General features: G+C 38.8%; 2 protein-coding genes and 1 pseudogene across 4 annotated transcripts in view; 1 reads left to right on the forward strand and 2 right to left on the reverse strand.

The window, feature by feature from the left end:
* Nucleotides 1-952: 952 nt before the first annotated feature.
* On the reverse strand, nt 953-2,553 carry LOC143729149 (uncharacterized). The gene is made up of 3 exons (XM_077220248.1): nt 2,412-2,553; nt 1,600-2,280; nt 953-1,498 (listed from the first exon to the last, which is right to left on the reverse strand). Exons 1-3 carry the CDS (start codon nt 2,488-2,490, stop codon nt 1,344-1,346), a joined length of 915 nt encoding a protein of 304 aa, XP_077076363.1. The 5' UTR covers nt 2,491-2,553; the 3' UTR covers nt 953-1,343.
* A 1,327-nt stretch (nt 2,554-3,880) lies between these two features.
* On the reverse strand, nt 3,881-4,987 carry LOC143728978 (uncharacterized; annotated as a pseudogene).
* Nucleotides 4,988-9,275: 4,288 nt separating this feature from the next.
* The window catches only part of fynb (FYN proto-oncogene, Src family tyrosine kinase b), a 100,302-nt gene continuing 94,610 nt past the window's right edge, over nt 9,276-14,967 (forward strand). Inside the window, exon 1 of one of the 3 annotated variants that reach the window (XM_077220235.1) lies at nt 9,276-9,818. The gene's annotated coding sequence lies outside the window, so the exon portion shown is untranslated. The remainder of the gene's footprint in view (nt 9,819-14,967) is intronic. The other 2 variants (XM_077220236.1, XM_077220234.1) reach the window with 2 other exon arrangements.

Raw genomic sequence — 14,967 nt, forward strand, 5'->3', positions numbered from 1 at the left:
AACTAATCTATCTTTCTTTCCTTCTAACTAATCTATCTATCTTTCTTTCTAACTAATCTATCTTTTTTCTTTCTAACTAATCTCTTTCTTTCTTTCAACTAATCTGTCTTTCTTTCTTTCTCACTAATCTATCTTTCTTTCATTCTAACTAATCTATCTTTCTTTCTTTCTAACTAATCTATCTTTTTTCTTTCTAACTAATCTGTCTTTCTTTCATTCTAACAAATATATCTATCTTTCTTTCTAGCTAATCTATATTTCTTTCTAATTAATCTTTCTTTCTTTCTAACTAATCTATCTTTTTTCTTTCTAACTAATCTATATTTTTTCTTTCTAGCTAATCTATCCATCTTTCTAACTAATCCATCTTTTTTCTTTCTAACTAATCTATCTATCTTTCTTTAACTAATCTATCGTTCTTTCTTTCTAACTAATCTATCGTTCTTTCTTTCTAACTAATCTATCTATCTTTCTTTCTAACTAATCTATCTCTCTTTCTTTCTAACTAATCTATCTATCTTTCTTTCTAACTAATCTATCTTTTTTCTTTCTAACTAATCTCTTTCTTTTTAACTAATCTGTCTTTCTTTCTTTCTAACTAATCTATCTATCTATCTTTCTTTCTAACAAATCCATATTTCTACATAATCCTTTCTTTCTTTCTAATTAATCCTTTCTTTCTTTCTTTCTTTCTAACAAATCCATCTTTCTTTCTAACTAAGCCTTTCTTTCTTTCTAACTAATCCTTTCTTTCTTTCTAACTAATCTATTTTTCTTTCTATCTAACTAATCTATCTTCCTTTCTAACTAATCTGCCTTTTTTCTTTCTAACTAATTTTTTCTAACTAATCTATCTTTCTTTCTTAACTACTCTATCTATATTTCTTTCTTTCTGATCTTTCTTTCAAATCGATCTTTCTGTCTTTCTAACTAATCTTTCTTTCTATCTATCTTTCTTTCTAGCTAATCTTTCTTTTTATCTATCTTTCTAACTAATCTTTCTTTCTAACTAATCTTTCTTTCTATCTATCTTTCTAACTAATCTTTCTTTCTAATCTATCTTTCTTTCTTTCTAACTAATCTTTCTTTCTTTCTAACTAATCTTTCTTTCAATGAAACTAATCTTTCTATCTATCTATTATTTATCTATCTTTCTAACCAATCATTTTCTTTCTTTCTAACTATTCTTTCTTTGTAACTAATCCATCTATCAAACTTCAAACTACTTTAAACTTCAAACTACTTTAAACTTATTCAAACTCTCTGGTCCGGCTTTCTCAAGCCAACTTAAAGTTTGTCTCATCAAACTTTTTTTTCTAGTTTCTTATTGTTGTTCATGGTTGTCAGTGGTGTGAAAATTCCAATGTTGTTACCTTGTGCATCTGCTCAATGGGGAACATTGCCACAGAAAACTTCTTCCCCTCCTCAGGCATACTGTCAACTTTTGCTGGGCCATGTGGATCTCTGCCCTGTTCTTCTGTTGGTCGTGTGTTTGTTTCTGCAATTATTGATGAATACATTACTCCACAGTAAATATTATAGATTCGCTATAATGAAAATGTGTTACAGCACATATTACTTCAAATTTCACATCATTACCTTTTTGGCCACACATCAGTTTGCCCTGTAGTCCTAAGTATATATTTTCCTCTGTACGTTTCTGCATTTCTTTCAAAAATGCAGAGTTCTTCCTGGTATTGTGTAGATGGAAGTACAGGCGTAATGAAAACATATAGTGGGTATCTCTCATCTGACACAATGAATATCGGCTTGAGGACAGCTCCCTATTCACTTGTTCAGCTTCTGAGGTGTTGATAAGAGAAGCCAGTTCAGGGATTATTTTCAGACTCCGCAACTTCTCCTCTGGTCGTTTTTGGTTCTTTTGGTGGAACCTATCGTAAAAGGAGAAGCGGTCTGATGTTCCACTTTCTGGATGAGGTTGTAAGAGATTGTCCATTGTTGATGGTTCTGGGTTGAGTCTTGCTTTCATCTTGATATTGTTGACCCAGTCAGGATGTACCCTCAATTTCCCAGCAGATGCCAATGATATATTTGCCTCTGTTGGCTCACACACCCTCCCATCATGTGGCTTGAAAAATCGCTGCTGTGTGCGAATGTTGACATGTCTGGCAACACGTCCAGCAATGTCACATATGTACACAGTGGGAAGGTGTTTGAAACTCAACAAGGCATCCCCATGGTCCCGAGCGGACTCCTGCCACCATAAAGGCGATGAATAGTAGACCACTCCATGGCTGCATCCCATGTGTAAAACTCCACCTGTATTACAACAAATATTTACGGAACAGCGTAGGTGAGTTTAACCAAAAAGATATTGTATTACAAAAGAAAATTTATTGCTCCCTAATATAAATTATATACATGCCAAAGAGTAACAAAACCCATCTTACCTCCAGCTTTTTTGAGTTTCACAAACATTTTAGGATAAACATGCTTATAAAGGAGAAGCTCCTCAAGCCTGTTTATCATGTCAGTGATTGATCCACTGGCAGACACTCCGAGGACATTGCAGGCTTCAATCAGTTTATCCTTTTTTGGCTGATCAAATGAAAATTTACATTAAAACATTTTTAGGAATGCAAAATTTTTAGATAATGTGTTGCATGTTAATGTGAATGTAAGAAAATCATGTACAATGATCTTTACCAATTTTGCATCAAGAACTTGTAAAATCTGGTCCTCATCGATGTCCTTTGCAACACGACTGCTGCTGGCCCTGTCACTGTAGGATAGCCCTTTGAAAACTAAAATTTTCGGTAGGGTATCACTGGTGCGTGTATGTTGCCCCATCCATGGAGCAAAGCCAGAGTATGACAATGAGGTTTTTAAATGGATTGCCAGATGCATCTAAAGAATGAAATTTGTAAGGTTCATTCTGTCATGTATGTAATTGAAGTACAATAAAAATGCATGTGAAACAATACAGAATTTTAACTTAAAGAATTATGCAGAAATTGAACATAAGTACAATTGGTATAAATTCATATTAAGAGAAATAAGATTAATAATGTTGCAAAATTTACAGAGCACCTAACGTATTAACATATTATGCTTACCATCACAGAATCCGGTGGCTATAATTTCCTTCTCCAGGTTATCCCATCTTGCTGCCACGTTAACTTCCGTGTCCTGGGGTGTGATATTATGTTTCTCCGGACGTTTTAGGAGATGGACTGGTAGTTGTGGAAAGTGACAATGAGCTTGTGAATGTGGGATAAATTATGCTAGAAGTTTTGAAATACATTTTAAATCAACTCTCACCTGGCAATTCAAAAGCAACTTTCCAGTTCGCGTCAGCAATGACGACAGATGGGTGGTGTCCACAGCGGTAACAAAAATAGTTGTAGGAATACTTTTTGAGAGCACAGAAGTGATAGAAAGCCTTCCTTAGGGAGTTGTATGGCACTTCAGTCCCAGAATGGGACTTTATTGTGCGCAACAACCGTCCAACAGCAATGTGATTCGGCAAAGAATAAAAAAGACTGTTTTAAAACATATGTTGTTAATATTTTTGTATGTGCTTAATTTAGTAAAAACACATCCCACAGTTGTAACAATCCAATTGGACGAACTCACCGAAAGACCGGTTGTCAGAAGAGAACATAATGGTATGGAAAGAAAGATCTTGTTATTGTAGTTGTGAAATCCAGAATTGTAATCCTGAAAACGAATTACGTTTTTGCAAACTGGGCACTCCTTTCCATAGACTGTAATACCTAAATGAAAACACATCAACACATTTATTGGCATTTCACTTTTTATATATGCACAATTTATATAAGTGCCTTAAGTGTAAAAATTGTAAAGAATGCCCCACCTTTGTTCTGCGAAAACATCCCATAGACCGTTGCTTGTGTTGTTATGAAAAAGCATTGTTCAGTTCAGGAGGACACGGCCCTGGACAGTTAGGACAATTTGCCTCTGCAGGCTCAAATTTCTCTGGAACGGGCTTCTCTGTCTTTGTTAAATCAAGTGGAAGATCCTCTGGGATTCTCTTGGAATTCCACAAGTAGTTGGTCATAATGATCACACTACTATGCGTGTATCCTGGCTGATAATGCATACCCAGATTTCCACTGACCATTTCCTTAATATCGTCGATATCCTCGTTTGAGGTATCCACTGCATTTTTGGCCAGGTGTGGATGCTCTTGGAACAGCCACCACATAGACAAGTATCTATGTAAACAGCTGATTCTGTTTTTTGATCCTATACACTTGCAGTGCCATTTACCTGATTTGGTATCAAACGTTGAAATTGTCCTTCCAAACCTACACCAGTTGTCCTTCTCACCAGTGTACACTGAGAAGAAGATGTATCTACTAGAGAGACTGTGTTCCCCCCAGAAAATTGGAAACACACAGTCGACTTCCTCTGAGTAGGCATGTTGGTAGAGTGCCAATCATTCTTCTTGCCTGGATGCTGAGATGAGTCCTTTTTCCACCATCTCATTCACAGACTCATTTTTCAGTGCTGGTGGTGGAATATATGCTTGGGCTTTTCTGGTCCTCTCTAGGTGGTAGCATTCTTTACCAGGGTTTCCACTTTGGGCAGCTATGCTCATAAAGTCCCTACATTCATCCACTTCACAATCATACAGCTGTCCTGGTAAACACTTCTGTAGATGTATAGGAAGTCTAATACCATGGGAATGTTTTGTTGTCACATAGAGTCCATTTTTTGGGTCAATGCACATCAAGGGTTCTTGTCCATCGTGCTGCTCTTTTTCATGACGTCTCAAGTTTGAGGTGGTGCTGAAATTAATCCCACATATATGGCACACCCTGGTTCCTTGTTGGACTTGGTCAGTTACAACAGTAGGCACAGAAGGATGTTCCACATCTGAGAAAAATAAGACGCATTCATTTTGATCATGATAATTTCAGTTATAAACCAATGTTGTATCTCTACTTCTGTTTGGTTTAAATTTCTCAGTGTACTCACCAGAAGGTGTTGCTGTCAACATCAGACGTGTTATAGCAAAGAAAAGGAATGCATTTGACAGATGTAGTGTAACTTTTAAACTTGTCAAAGATACAAAGAGTATGATTTTAATTGTTTACATTGACCTACCATGATTTTGTAAGTGGGATTTGAAATCTCCAGATCTATTTATTATTTTGGCACACTTAGGACAATGCCAGTGGCTCCTTTTACCACTTTTATGATCTGGACAATGACATGGTATGGTGAACTTGCCTATAAGATAATAGGACTTTTTGTAAACAATGTTTCAATACATAAATTCTACATATACATTTAATAGATTATTAATATTTACAAGATTTAATTCTCAAGATATTACTCAGTTGTGTCACCCTCTTTAAAGTGTATATTAGCAAATCTCAGATGCTTTATAGAAAAATGATTTTTAGATGCTGTAACTAAAGAAAAGCAGTAACAACAATCCTGATCACCTCCAAGCTCCAAAAAGTCTTCTTTGTTGAGAAACTCAAATACCCTTCCTGTCAAATAAAAACAGAAGACATTTTGAGAGAGAGAGAGAGAGAGAGAGAGAGAGAGAGAGAGAGAGAGAGAGAGAGAGAGATAGAGAGAGAGATGTGCATAGAGCATATGATTAATCCAATTATGTAATTGGAAAATAAAAGTCTAATAATGAAGTTCACATCCATTTATACTTCGTTGCCAAAGATATATACAAGACAACAATAGAGCAAATAGCTATATCAATATTGCTACAAAATTGTCCTATGCATAGAAAAAATATAAATACATAAATAAATAATCTTAAATCAATCATGATCAATAATGAAACTTCAGCGCCACACAATTTACTTTTTTACGAAAACAAAGAATCAGGCTATTAATTAATTGTATTAGGTAGCCTACATCGCGCGTGTGGAGGTTTCATAATCTGTACGAACTGATCGGATCAATTATCTGCTCAATATGACTAGTTGTTGAATTTATAGCCTAATAGATAATCTCTGTTAAGGGAATAGATTTTTCACTAAATATGTATAGTTACAACTGTGGCATGGTTTAGCTATAGTTTCTAACTGTGTAGGTTGTCATTTTCCATAACAAATGCTATAGATACAAAATAAATAAAAAAGGAACATTGGCCTAAGCATAGGCCTAATAAGGAGCCATCAGTCTCACTTGTAATTAAATCCTTATTGTAACAAATGCTAAAGTCAAACAATGACAAGTGGTAAGATGTTACTTTGAAGGCCAAGCACAAGTAAAAAAAAAAAAAAAGAGTAAAACTGAGATTGACATAAATATATATTTTTTTTATTAAACATAGCCTACATCAAACGATATTTTATAAAAGATAAATCATGCAAATCTATGGTTACACCAGAACAAATTTGTACTTACGCTGATTATGATACTCCTGCATGTAGGCTGATCCTTGAAGTTGATCATCATCGCTGCCTCCGTCGTTGGTGTCGATTTTGGACCAATCAAATTAAACTGGTCAACGCACTTAGACCAATCAAATAGCTAGCTTTCAGGGTACTCGAGGTTAAAAAAGGTAAAGGTAAATTTTGGGGGGAGGGTGACGGTACCTGACGGCTGATGTGAATAGGCCTATGTGTGTTTACAGCAAGTTTGAAAATCCCATTCTTACACCCCACAACACCCCCCCCCCCCCCCCCCCCCAATCCCCCCACCCCAACAACTCCCCTCATTCACTGACAAATGCATCTCATCTGCTTGAACAGCTTGAACTTCAAACAAATTGGTGTTGAGCTCGCACACTGTAATCTGTGTAAATGACCAAGCATGGACCTCCTAACATCACTCTTCTCCTTTTTCCACTGAACCTGCAACAGTTTGTCTGAATAGACTGTGGCGTGTTACCGTGACGTAAATTTACTCATTGATTTTCTCGCACACAGCCTTCACGTTAGCCCGGTTCCTGTGTCCATTCGGGCTAAGTGTACGTTTGAAAGGTCCAAGGTAGTGCACGCCAAAAAGTGCGTATCATATGCACGCTAAAGCTGCGTAGGCCTATCATATAAGCAAAAACTATTTTTGGCGTATAAATGGCAAAGGGAAATTAAATTCGTGGTATAGATACGCACTTTCATAGTGCAACATTACCTTAAGATAGCATGCAGTGAGGTTGGCTTATAATAATAATTATTATTATAATATAATAATAATAATTATTATTATTATTATTATTAGGTTGCCGGCCTACTACTATATTGTGTAAGCTAGGCTACATGAAGAATTACAATAACTAGCCCATAGCATAGATTTATTTACCCGTGAGTGACAGGCGCGTATAGCAGTGACAGGTCGAGAGACAGGTGCATAGCCGTGACGGATCGCGAGACAGGCGCGTATAGCAGTGACGGGTCGCGGGACAGGCGCGTATAGCAGGGACGGGTCGCCGGACAGGCGCGTATAGCAGTGACAGGTCGAGAGACAGGCGCATAGCCGTGACGGCTTGCGGGACAGGCGCGGTGACTGGTCGCGGGACAGGTGCATTTAGCCGTGACGGCTCGCGGGACAGGCGGGTATAGCCGTGACGGCTCGCGGGACAGGCGCGTATAGCCGTGACGGCTCGCGGGACAGGCGCGTACAGCGTTGACGGGTCGCGGGACAGGCGCACATAGCCGTGACAGGTCGCGGGACAGGGGCGTATAGCCGTGACAGGTCGCGGGACAGGCGCATATAGCCGTGACAGGTCGCGGGACAGGCGCATATAGCGGTGACGGGTCGAGTGACAGGCGCATATAGCGGTGACAGGTCGAGTGACAGGCGCACATAGTGGTGACAGGTCCAGTGACAGGCGCATATAGCGGTGACAGGTCGAGTGACAGCTCGACAGTGACAGTGACAGTCCCTGCAACGGAAAGATTTTAGCCTTACTGCAACTAAAAACAAAATCAGACATAGAATAATCTTATTTGGATGTAAGAACAATGTTATATAAAGAACCATGAAACAACGAAATTTCACAAACCAGTCGGTATTCCACTCCAAACTACGAGGAGTCGCATCACCTGGACGAACACAAAATGGCCTGAAGACTGTGCACAGGATTTCAGTTCGACTGACTACCCAGCGTAGTCAATACATCCTTCTCAGTTAATACTCATCTTGATAGTCGTCAACAGACAGTTTTTCTCCATCAATAAAGGCATCTGCTCCATGAAAGTAAGCTCTCTTCCCCTCTTCTCTCGCTCCCTTTGGATGCCTCAGGATGATCCCGTGCAGCTTTCCAGACTTTCTCTCTGTAGAACCTGAGTGCGAACTGAATGATGACCGGCCTGGGGCGGTTACTTCCAGAACCAGGACGTCCAATCCTGTGGATTATCGACATAAAAACGGATGTCATCTACCTCGTCCGGAGTCAGCATTTTTAGGATTTCGAGCACTTTGATTCTTATATTTTCTCCATCAGTTTCTCTCAAATTATCTAGCCTCAAATTCCATCTCCTACTGTAGATCTCGGCTTTATCACACTTGCGATACCTTGCTCTCATTAGTTTTGACCCCTTGCAGATAGAGATTTCATCTCCTCGGCCACAAAATCAGTCATATATGAAGGAATTACTATAGCCACGAGTTCTGTGCAATTTGTTGCTCCACCGATGAAAAACGATCATTAAGAGCACTGACAGCACAAATATATCGGCATTAGATACTTTTAGGTCTTCTTCATGACATGCTTTTTTTTGAAAGAGGACTACCTATTGGAGTATTTGGGGATGAATCAGCTCCAGATGATGCTTCGAAAAGCGAAGAAAGTAACTTTCCGTCCTTGTTCTTTGGCATTATGGAAAATTCACACGTGGTCTTGCATTGTGTTTATTTAATATAGGCTGTGTCACAGTCTGATGGGATTTATAAAGTAAATTTAAAGCATTCTACCTTTAAAAAGAGTTGCCACTCCATGCCTTGTAATTAAACTTTACAAATTCAACCAGCAGATGCAACTCCTCAATAAAGCTTCAGAGCACGAACCAACACAACTGTTCAGGTCGCCATCTTGCGCCACCCCCCCTGTGGAGAATAATTTGAAATGCTGCTGTCACACTATGACGTCACACTCTGCTTGTAAAATAAAATAAAATAAAATGCATAATTCAACATAAGTAAAAATTAGTAAACATAAGTAAAAGCCCATTTAAAGAGTTTTATAACAAATAAATTACTAAATGCTAAAAACAATTAAATGGACAAACATTTGCCTTGCATTTACAATCATATGAAGACAGAGGGTGCTGCAGTACCCCTACAGTTTAGACATTAATGCATTAGCCTGCCACATGAATGCTTGGGCTTTGTCGCAGAAGGAGGCTTACGGGAGAGGAGGTGACCTCATTTGTTACAATTCCTCAATGAACGGATCGTTTTCAATCTACCATTCTTCGTAAATTCTTTTAACACTTCCCAGCTGACATATGAAAACCATCAACGAGGAGTCACAAAAAAGACTCGTGTGTCATCGGCCGGCGTTTTTGGTTCAGTCCTTCGCGTACCCTGTTTACAAACCCCGGGTGGGGCTGATTAAAAGCTTCCTCAGCCAATGAAATGCTCGAGCTCATGATGAACGCGATCCAGGGCATTCTTTTGGCTGAAGGAGCTGTCAATCAAAACAAAGCGCCATTGAGTTTCATTATGTTGCCGCTGCGCCATCATCATCATCACCATCAGCCAGCCGCTCGGAGCATTGAATGATATCCTGCTGAAAACGCATTTAACTCGCCTATACCTGTTCATCTGCTGTACTTTACACCACCACGGAAATATTTGGGATTGGGTTGTGTACCATGGAGAACATAAAGACAGGACTTTAGGCTATCGTCTGGGTAAGTGCATTATTTGTATTGGTTATGGTAGTAAATAGAAATGGAAGCGTGCTCACCATCTAACTATTGCATTTCAATACATGCACTCATTCTCTATAAACGTACACATTGATAATAAGTATAAGGGATTTGCACTAAGGATGCTGCAGTTGTGATTTTTGTTCTATGCAGTGATTTGTAACGCACTGCAGACACAATGTTGCCGTTACTCTTTCTGATATTTTTAGATGCGACAGATATTTAGTTTGCTCACGCTCCTGACCTGTTATTCTGCTGTGTCGGCATAAACCTGCAGTCCTCATCCTTCACCTCAACATTTGTTTATTAACGCCTACTACTCCTTTGCTTGTTGTTGCTTAAACTGTGTTAACTAGGTCATCGTTATATCGTTGACAATATTTTTTTTATGAATTGTTCTTTTGTGTGTGCGTGTGTGTGTGCGCGCTCTTAAATACTCCCTGTGCCTATTTGTGAGTGTGATATAACCAAGAAGTTATTTTTGTGTAACTTACATTTTAAGACACAGTACTGACAGATATTTTGGTCTTAATCAAGAGTTGCATGTTTTCTAGCAGTGGTCTTGAACTTTTGAATGGAAAAAGTGTTTTTAAACTAATCAAATATAGTAATTCTAGGATCATTAATAAACCTGTCTGGAATTCTGAAAACATAAGCAGTGATACAAATCATGAAAAGTCACAGTGCTCCCAGACTCAATATGGGTACTCTTAACTTGTTTTGGAGGTTTGTGGCATTCAGTACATGTGTATTATTGAGACCATGTACTGTATGCTGTATGCAGAAATATTGATGACTGATTTGGCATTAATGGGTCTATTCAAATTTGTGTCCAGTTTAATGCTCTCTAGTCTAGACTGTCCCTAACTAACGTCCCCTGCTCGAATTCTCATTCAACTCTATGGCAGTTACTCCGTATGCAGTTATAATTCTTCCATTTTTGCTCATTGAACACTTTGGATACAGATTTTTGTGCTAATCACCTGAGCTGTAAATGTCATTTGACTCACTCTGGAACCACAAAATTATTTTCCAGTTTCAATAGAAAACACGTCAACACTATAGCCCTGATGCAATCCTGAAGTGTCAACTAGTCTCTCCCCTTCCCTTTACCAGTACAGATAAAACGTTATCAAAATTATTCCAGTTCGCATGGATACGCGGAAACGACAAAATATTCTGTTTTATGCAGGCCTGACAAGTAATTTGGCGATGTTACCTTGTAAAGAAAGACTACACGCCTGCGCACATGTTCAAATGCACATACCTATAGACTAAACATGTAATAAGCATTTGCACGCCGTCACCGTTTTCACAGATTCACATTTTTGAATTTTACACAGAGATGATAACGTTTTCAAAACTTGCACCTTGGAACCTATTTCAAAGTTTGCGTTCTCGAGCCACCAAACACTGTTGTCGTGCAAATGAACTGCCAGAATGCATTAAAAGTTTTCTGTTCTCCGTTAAAACGGTGTCGTGTAAGCATCCCCTAAGTTAATAACTAATGATTTTTACAACGGAAGTGAATCAATCAAAAAATTAACTTTAGATGGACAATATATATATTTTTTAGAGCTGCTGTAAAACCAAACCAATCTCGGTTCCATCAATTTCCTATTATCACTGTAAAGCTGCTTTGAAACAATCTGTATTATTAAAAGCGCTATATAAATGAAGGTGACTTGACTTGACTATATGTGGTGTTCTTCTTTAAACATCAATTCAACTGTGAAATTGATGCCCAAGACTAACATGTCTGGACAACATTTTTGAGCATCATGTGCATTTATTTCAAGTCTCCTGAATCCATATGCTGCCTACCTAGAGAGCATTTTTGTGGTGCATGATGCCCAAGAGTGCTGTCTAGGGAGGAAGCCTACAGTAATTGGTGGGCTGACTCTGTCTGACAGGCACATAGTCTTGATTCTTGTTTTTTTTTATAATTCATTCTTTTCTATCATTATCAGAACTAGATGCACTCATGAACCTTCACACAGCGACACACTATAACCCTCCTACAAATCATACACACTGTTCCATCTGGAAAAATTGAGTAGGCTTAGTGGGATGTGTGGCATCTATTTCGGGGTTGGTGGATCTCTCTCTCTCTCTCTCTCTCTCTCTCTCTCTCTCTCTCTCTCTCTCTCTCTCTCTCTCTCTCTCTCTCTCTCTCTCTCTCTCTCTCTCTCTCTCTCTCTCTCTCTCTCTCTCTCTCTCTCTCTCTCTCTCTCTCTCTCTCTCTCTCTCCTGGAGAAGTAGTTTCTAAGTAAGAAAATGACATGTGAAATCAGATTTTCCTCACTCTTTTGACATAGAGTTTTTTTTTACCTGTAAAATCAAAAGCAAATAGAGGCCATTATAATCACTGACACTGTCTGATACAGTATAGATGCGCATTCAGTTTCTGACATACTCCACACACTTGTTGTCTGTCGACAACAGGACACATGGAAAAGTAAAATAACTATAGCTTTGTTCGCAGTTTAAACGGCTCGTTTGTGTCTCTGTCAGACTTCAAAAGGATCCCATTGTCAAACAAGTGGATGGCTTGTTTTCAACAAATGTTTCTTTGTGAACTCTCCAATTATATTGGAAAAGCAGCAACAATAAACGGTTTGCTTTTGTAGGAAACACTTCTTAGTAAACTTTTAGTGATAAGAGTGTTGACTTGTATTGTTCCTGGGTGCAAGAATTCAAAGAGAAAGTGTTTAGCGGGAGTAGTTACTTTCGGTTACTTTCGATGTCCAGTGAAGGACAGTTGTAGGCAACTTAAAGTAACACTATGTAGTTTTTCAACCTTCATTATATATTTCCTTGTGATGGTACATCAACTTACAATAGGTTGAATGACACGTCTGCCATAGCCTGACAGTGTCTGTATCGCTTTTACTGGCACTATGTAACTGTAAGCACTAAAAAAAACTACAAAATTCGACTGCTTTACGGCATACGTCACTTCCCCCACTTCCTCAGATTCTGACGTGAGAGCCCAACTAGCGTTTGATACCCGTTTGTATGTTGTTGTCATGACCGAAGCAACAACTAAAAGGAAGAAGGCAAAGGTTTTGTCAGAGGAGACTAAAAGAAGAAAAAGGGAGAGGGACAAATTAAAAGACCGGACGAGGATCACTATTGGAGGGAGAGCAAGACAGTTTGAAGACGGTGAGAGTGTGTGCGCGCGCGCGCGACAGACTCACTCTGCTCGTTCTTTCAGTAACATGCACCCTGTCACAAGCGCAGCAGTCAGTCATCTGTAAAGTGTTTATACATTTATAAATAAATCAGGAAGTCAGGGAGCTGACTATCGCGTGAAATGTAAAAGGCTGAATAACATGGCCTGGCCTGTTACGGAATCTATCTGGTCCTCCATTTATCTTCATGAATCAAGTAATGCTAGTAGAGTAGCGAATTATCAATCTGGTAGCTACACTAACATGCTAGTTTACGATGGTTATAATAAATAATCTTTCAGGATAACTAATCGATTTTCAAATTTGCAGATTCATCTATGGTAGCTTGATATTATAATATTGACGATATATGGCTATTACCTACCACACAAACATTGAATTTAATTAGCATATCCGTTATGTAAAACAGTAGACAATAGGCTACTATAATGACGCTGTCTTGTAAACGTGAGCTACGCGATCTTTTGACGTTTGAAAAAAATAAAACCCATGAAATTATATTCATGACATGCTGAAATATATGCCAATATACATGGGATGAAGACATTTCACACGCAACGCTGGCAGTCTGCCCGCGAGAACTCAAGACAGTATCGGCTTGTCAACAAATGCACACGTGTATCGCCTGGTGTAACCATGACAGATTTTACGACAGTAGTAGAAGACAATACTGTTTCCCAACTGTAGGGGGACCCTGAGAGCAAAAACCGCAAAAACGACATAGTGTTGCTTTAAAGGTGCGTTCACACCGCCGCCGACTTGAGCTTCCAAAGCGGCCGGAAGTCATTCATTTTCAATGGAAGCTGGCTTCTCTCAGCTGCAAGGAGCGTCAAATCCCTCGGCGTCGCGTTTTGGGCGTTTTGAGCGTTTTGAGCGTCAATCAGAAAGTTGAAAGAAGCTCAACTTTATGGTAATGAGCTATGACGCGGTTCAGCGGCAAGCAGCGGCAAAACGCCAGAAACCAATCAGAATAAAGACGTCCTTCACTCTGGCTGATTCCGGAGAAACATACGATGTGAACTTTCGTTCCTACCAAAACATTAGTTCCGAGAAAATGGAGGAGAAGCTGATAATCGCTGTTGCTGGGTTTCCTATGATATATGATATGACGTTGTTTGCTTACAGGGACCAGTTACAAAAGAACGAGGCATGGGAATGCAATTCATTTGCTCACGGTGACAACGATTTGACCAATTGCACTAATGCAAATAATAGCCTAATGCAAATAATAATAATAATAATAGGTAATTATTATTTTTTTCCCCGACCAAATGTGACCAAAACAGTTATAAAAATGCTGTCATTATAAAAGGTTTTTTCAATGTATTGCTTGTTTTTTCTGTTTATTACATTTCATGTTGTGACACTTCTCTTCTCCCTGCTACGTCAGAGCGTCCAAAGCGTCAACGAGCTTCCCCGTGCTTTTTGACAAGCGTCCTTGACAGAGCGGCCAGAGCTTCTTTGACGCTCAAGTCGGCGGCGGTGTGAACGTACAGTAAGGGTCAACATTTCAAATCCTATGACCACAAACACTGTTTCCAGCCCAATGGAGAGGATAAAGACAGAGAAAGAAACTGCCGTTCCATCAGTTCTGCCCAAAAGCAAAACACCGTCCCATACCAGTAAGAAAACTGTATGATACAATCTTCAGTGATAAACCTACCCTTACAATAACTTTTTTTATTAATAACCCTCCATCAATCCGAGTGTCAGCGGATGGGAATACAAAATGCTTGAAGTATAATATGCAGTCCAGTGGACTTTTGCTGACAATACCCAATACAAAGCAGGTTGAAATCGGCGAAGTTATACTTAATTGGATCCGCCCCTTAAAAACAGATCAATTTGTAAACAGTCATGCACCATTTTCTTTGACAATCAAGATTTACTTGGTATTCTATTTGTTTGTTAAATTTTTCTGTCATTGACAAAACATT

This window comes from Siphateles boraxobius, unplaced genomic scaffold (assembly GCF_051911475.1).
Source record: "Siphateles boraxobius isolate OS27281-9 unplaced genomic scaffold, OSU_SipBor_1 8, whole genome shotgun sequence".
NCBI classification, from domain to species: domain Eukaryota; kingdom Metazoa; phylum Chordata; class Actinopteri; order Cypriniformes; family Leuciscidae; genus Siphateles; species Siphateles boraxobius.

Excerpts from the sequence above, each read along its gene's own strand:
- LOC143729149 (XM_077220248.1), bottom strand. The coding sequence starts at position 2,490 with ATGATAAACAGGCTTGAGGAGCTTCTCCTTTATAAGCATGTTTATCCT. Across the intron at positions 2,281-2,411 it reads GAAACTCAAAAAAGCTGGAG|GTGGAGTTTTACACATGGGA; the intron begins GTAAGATGGGTT and ends GTTGTAATACAG. Across the intron at positions 1,499-1,599 it reads ACTGATGTGTGGCCAAAAAG|AAACAAACACACGACCAACA; the intron begins GTAATGATGTGA and ends CAATAATTGCAG.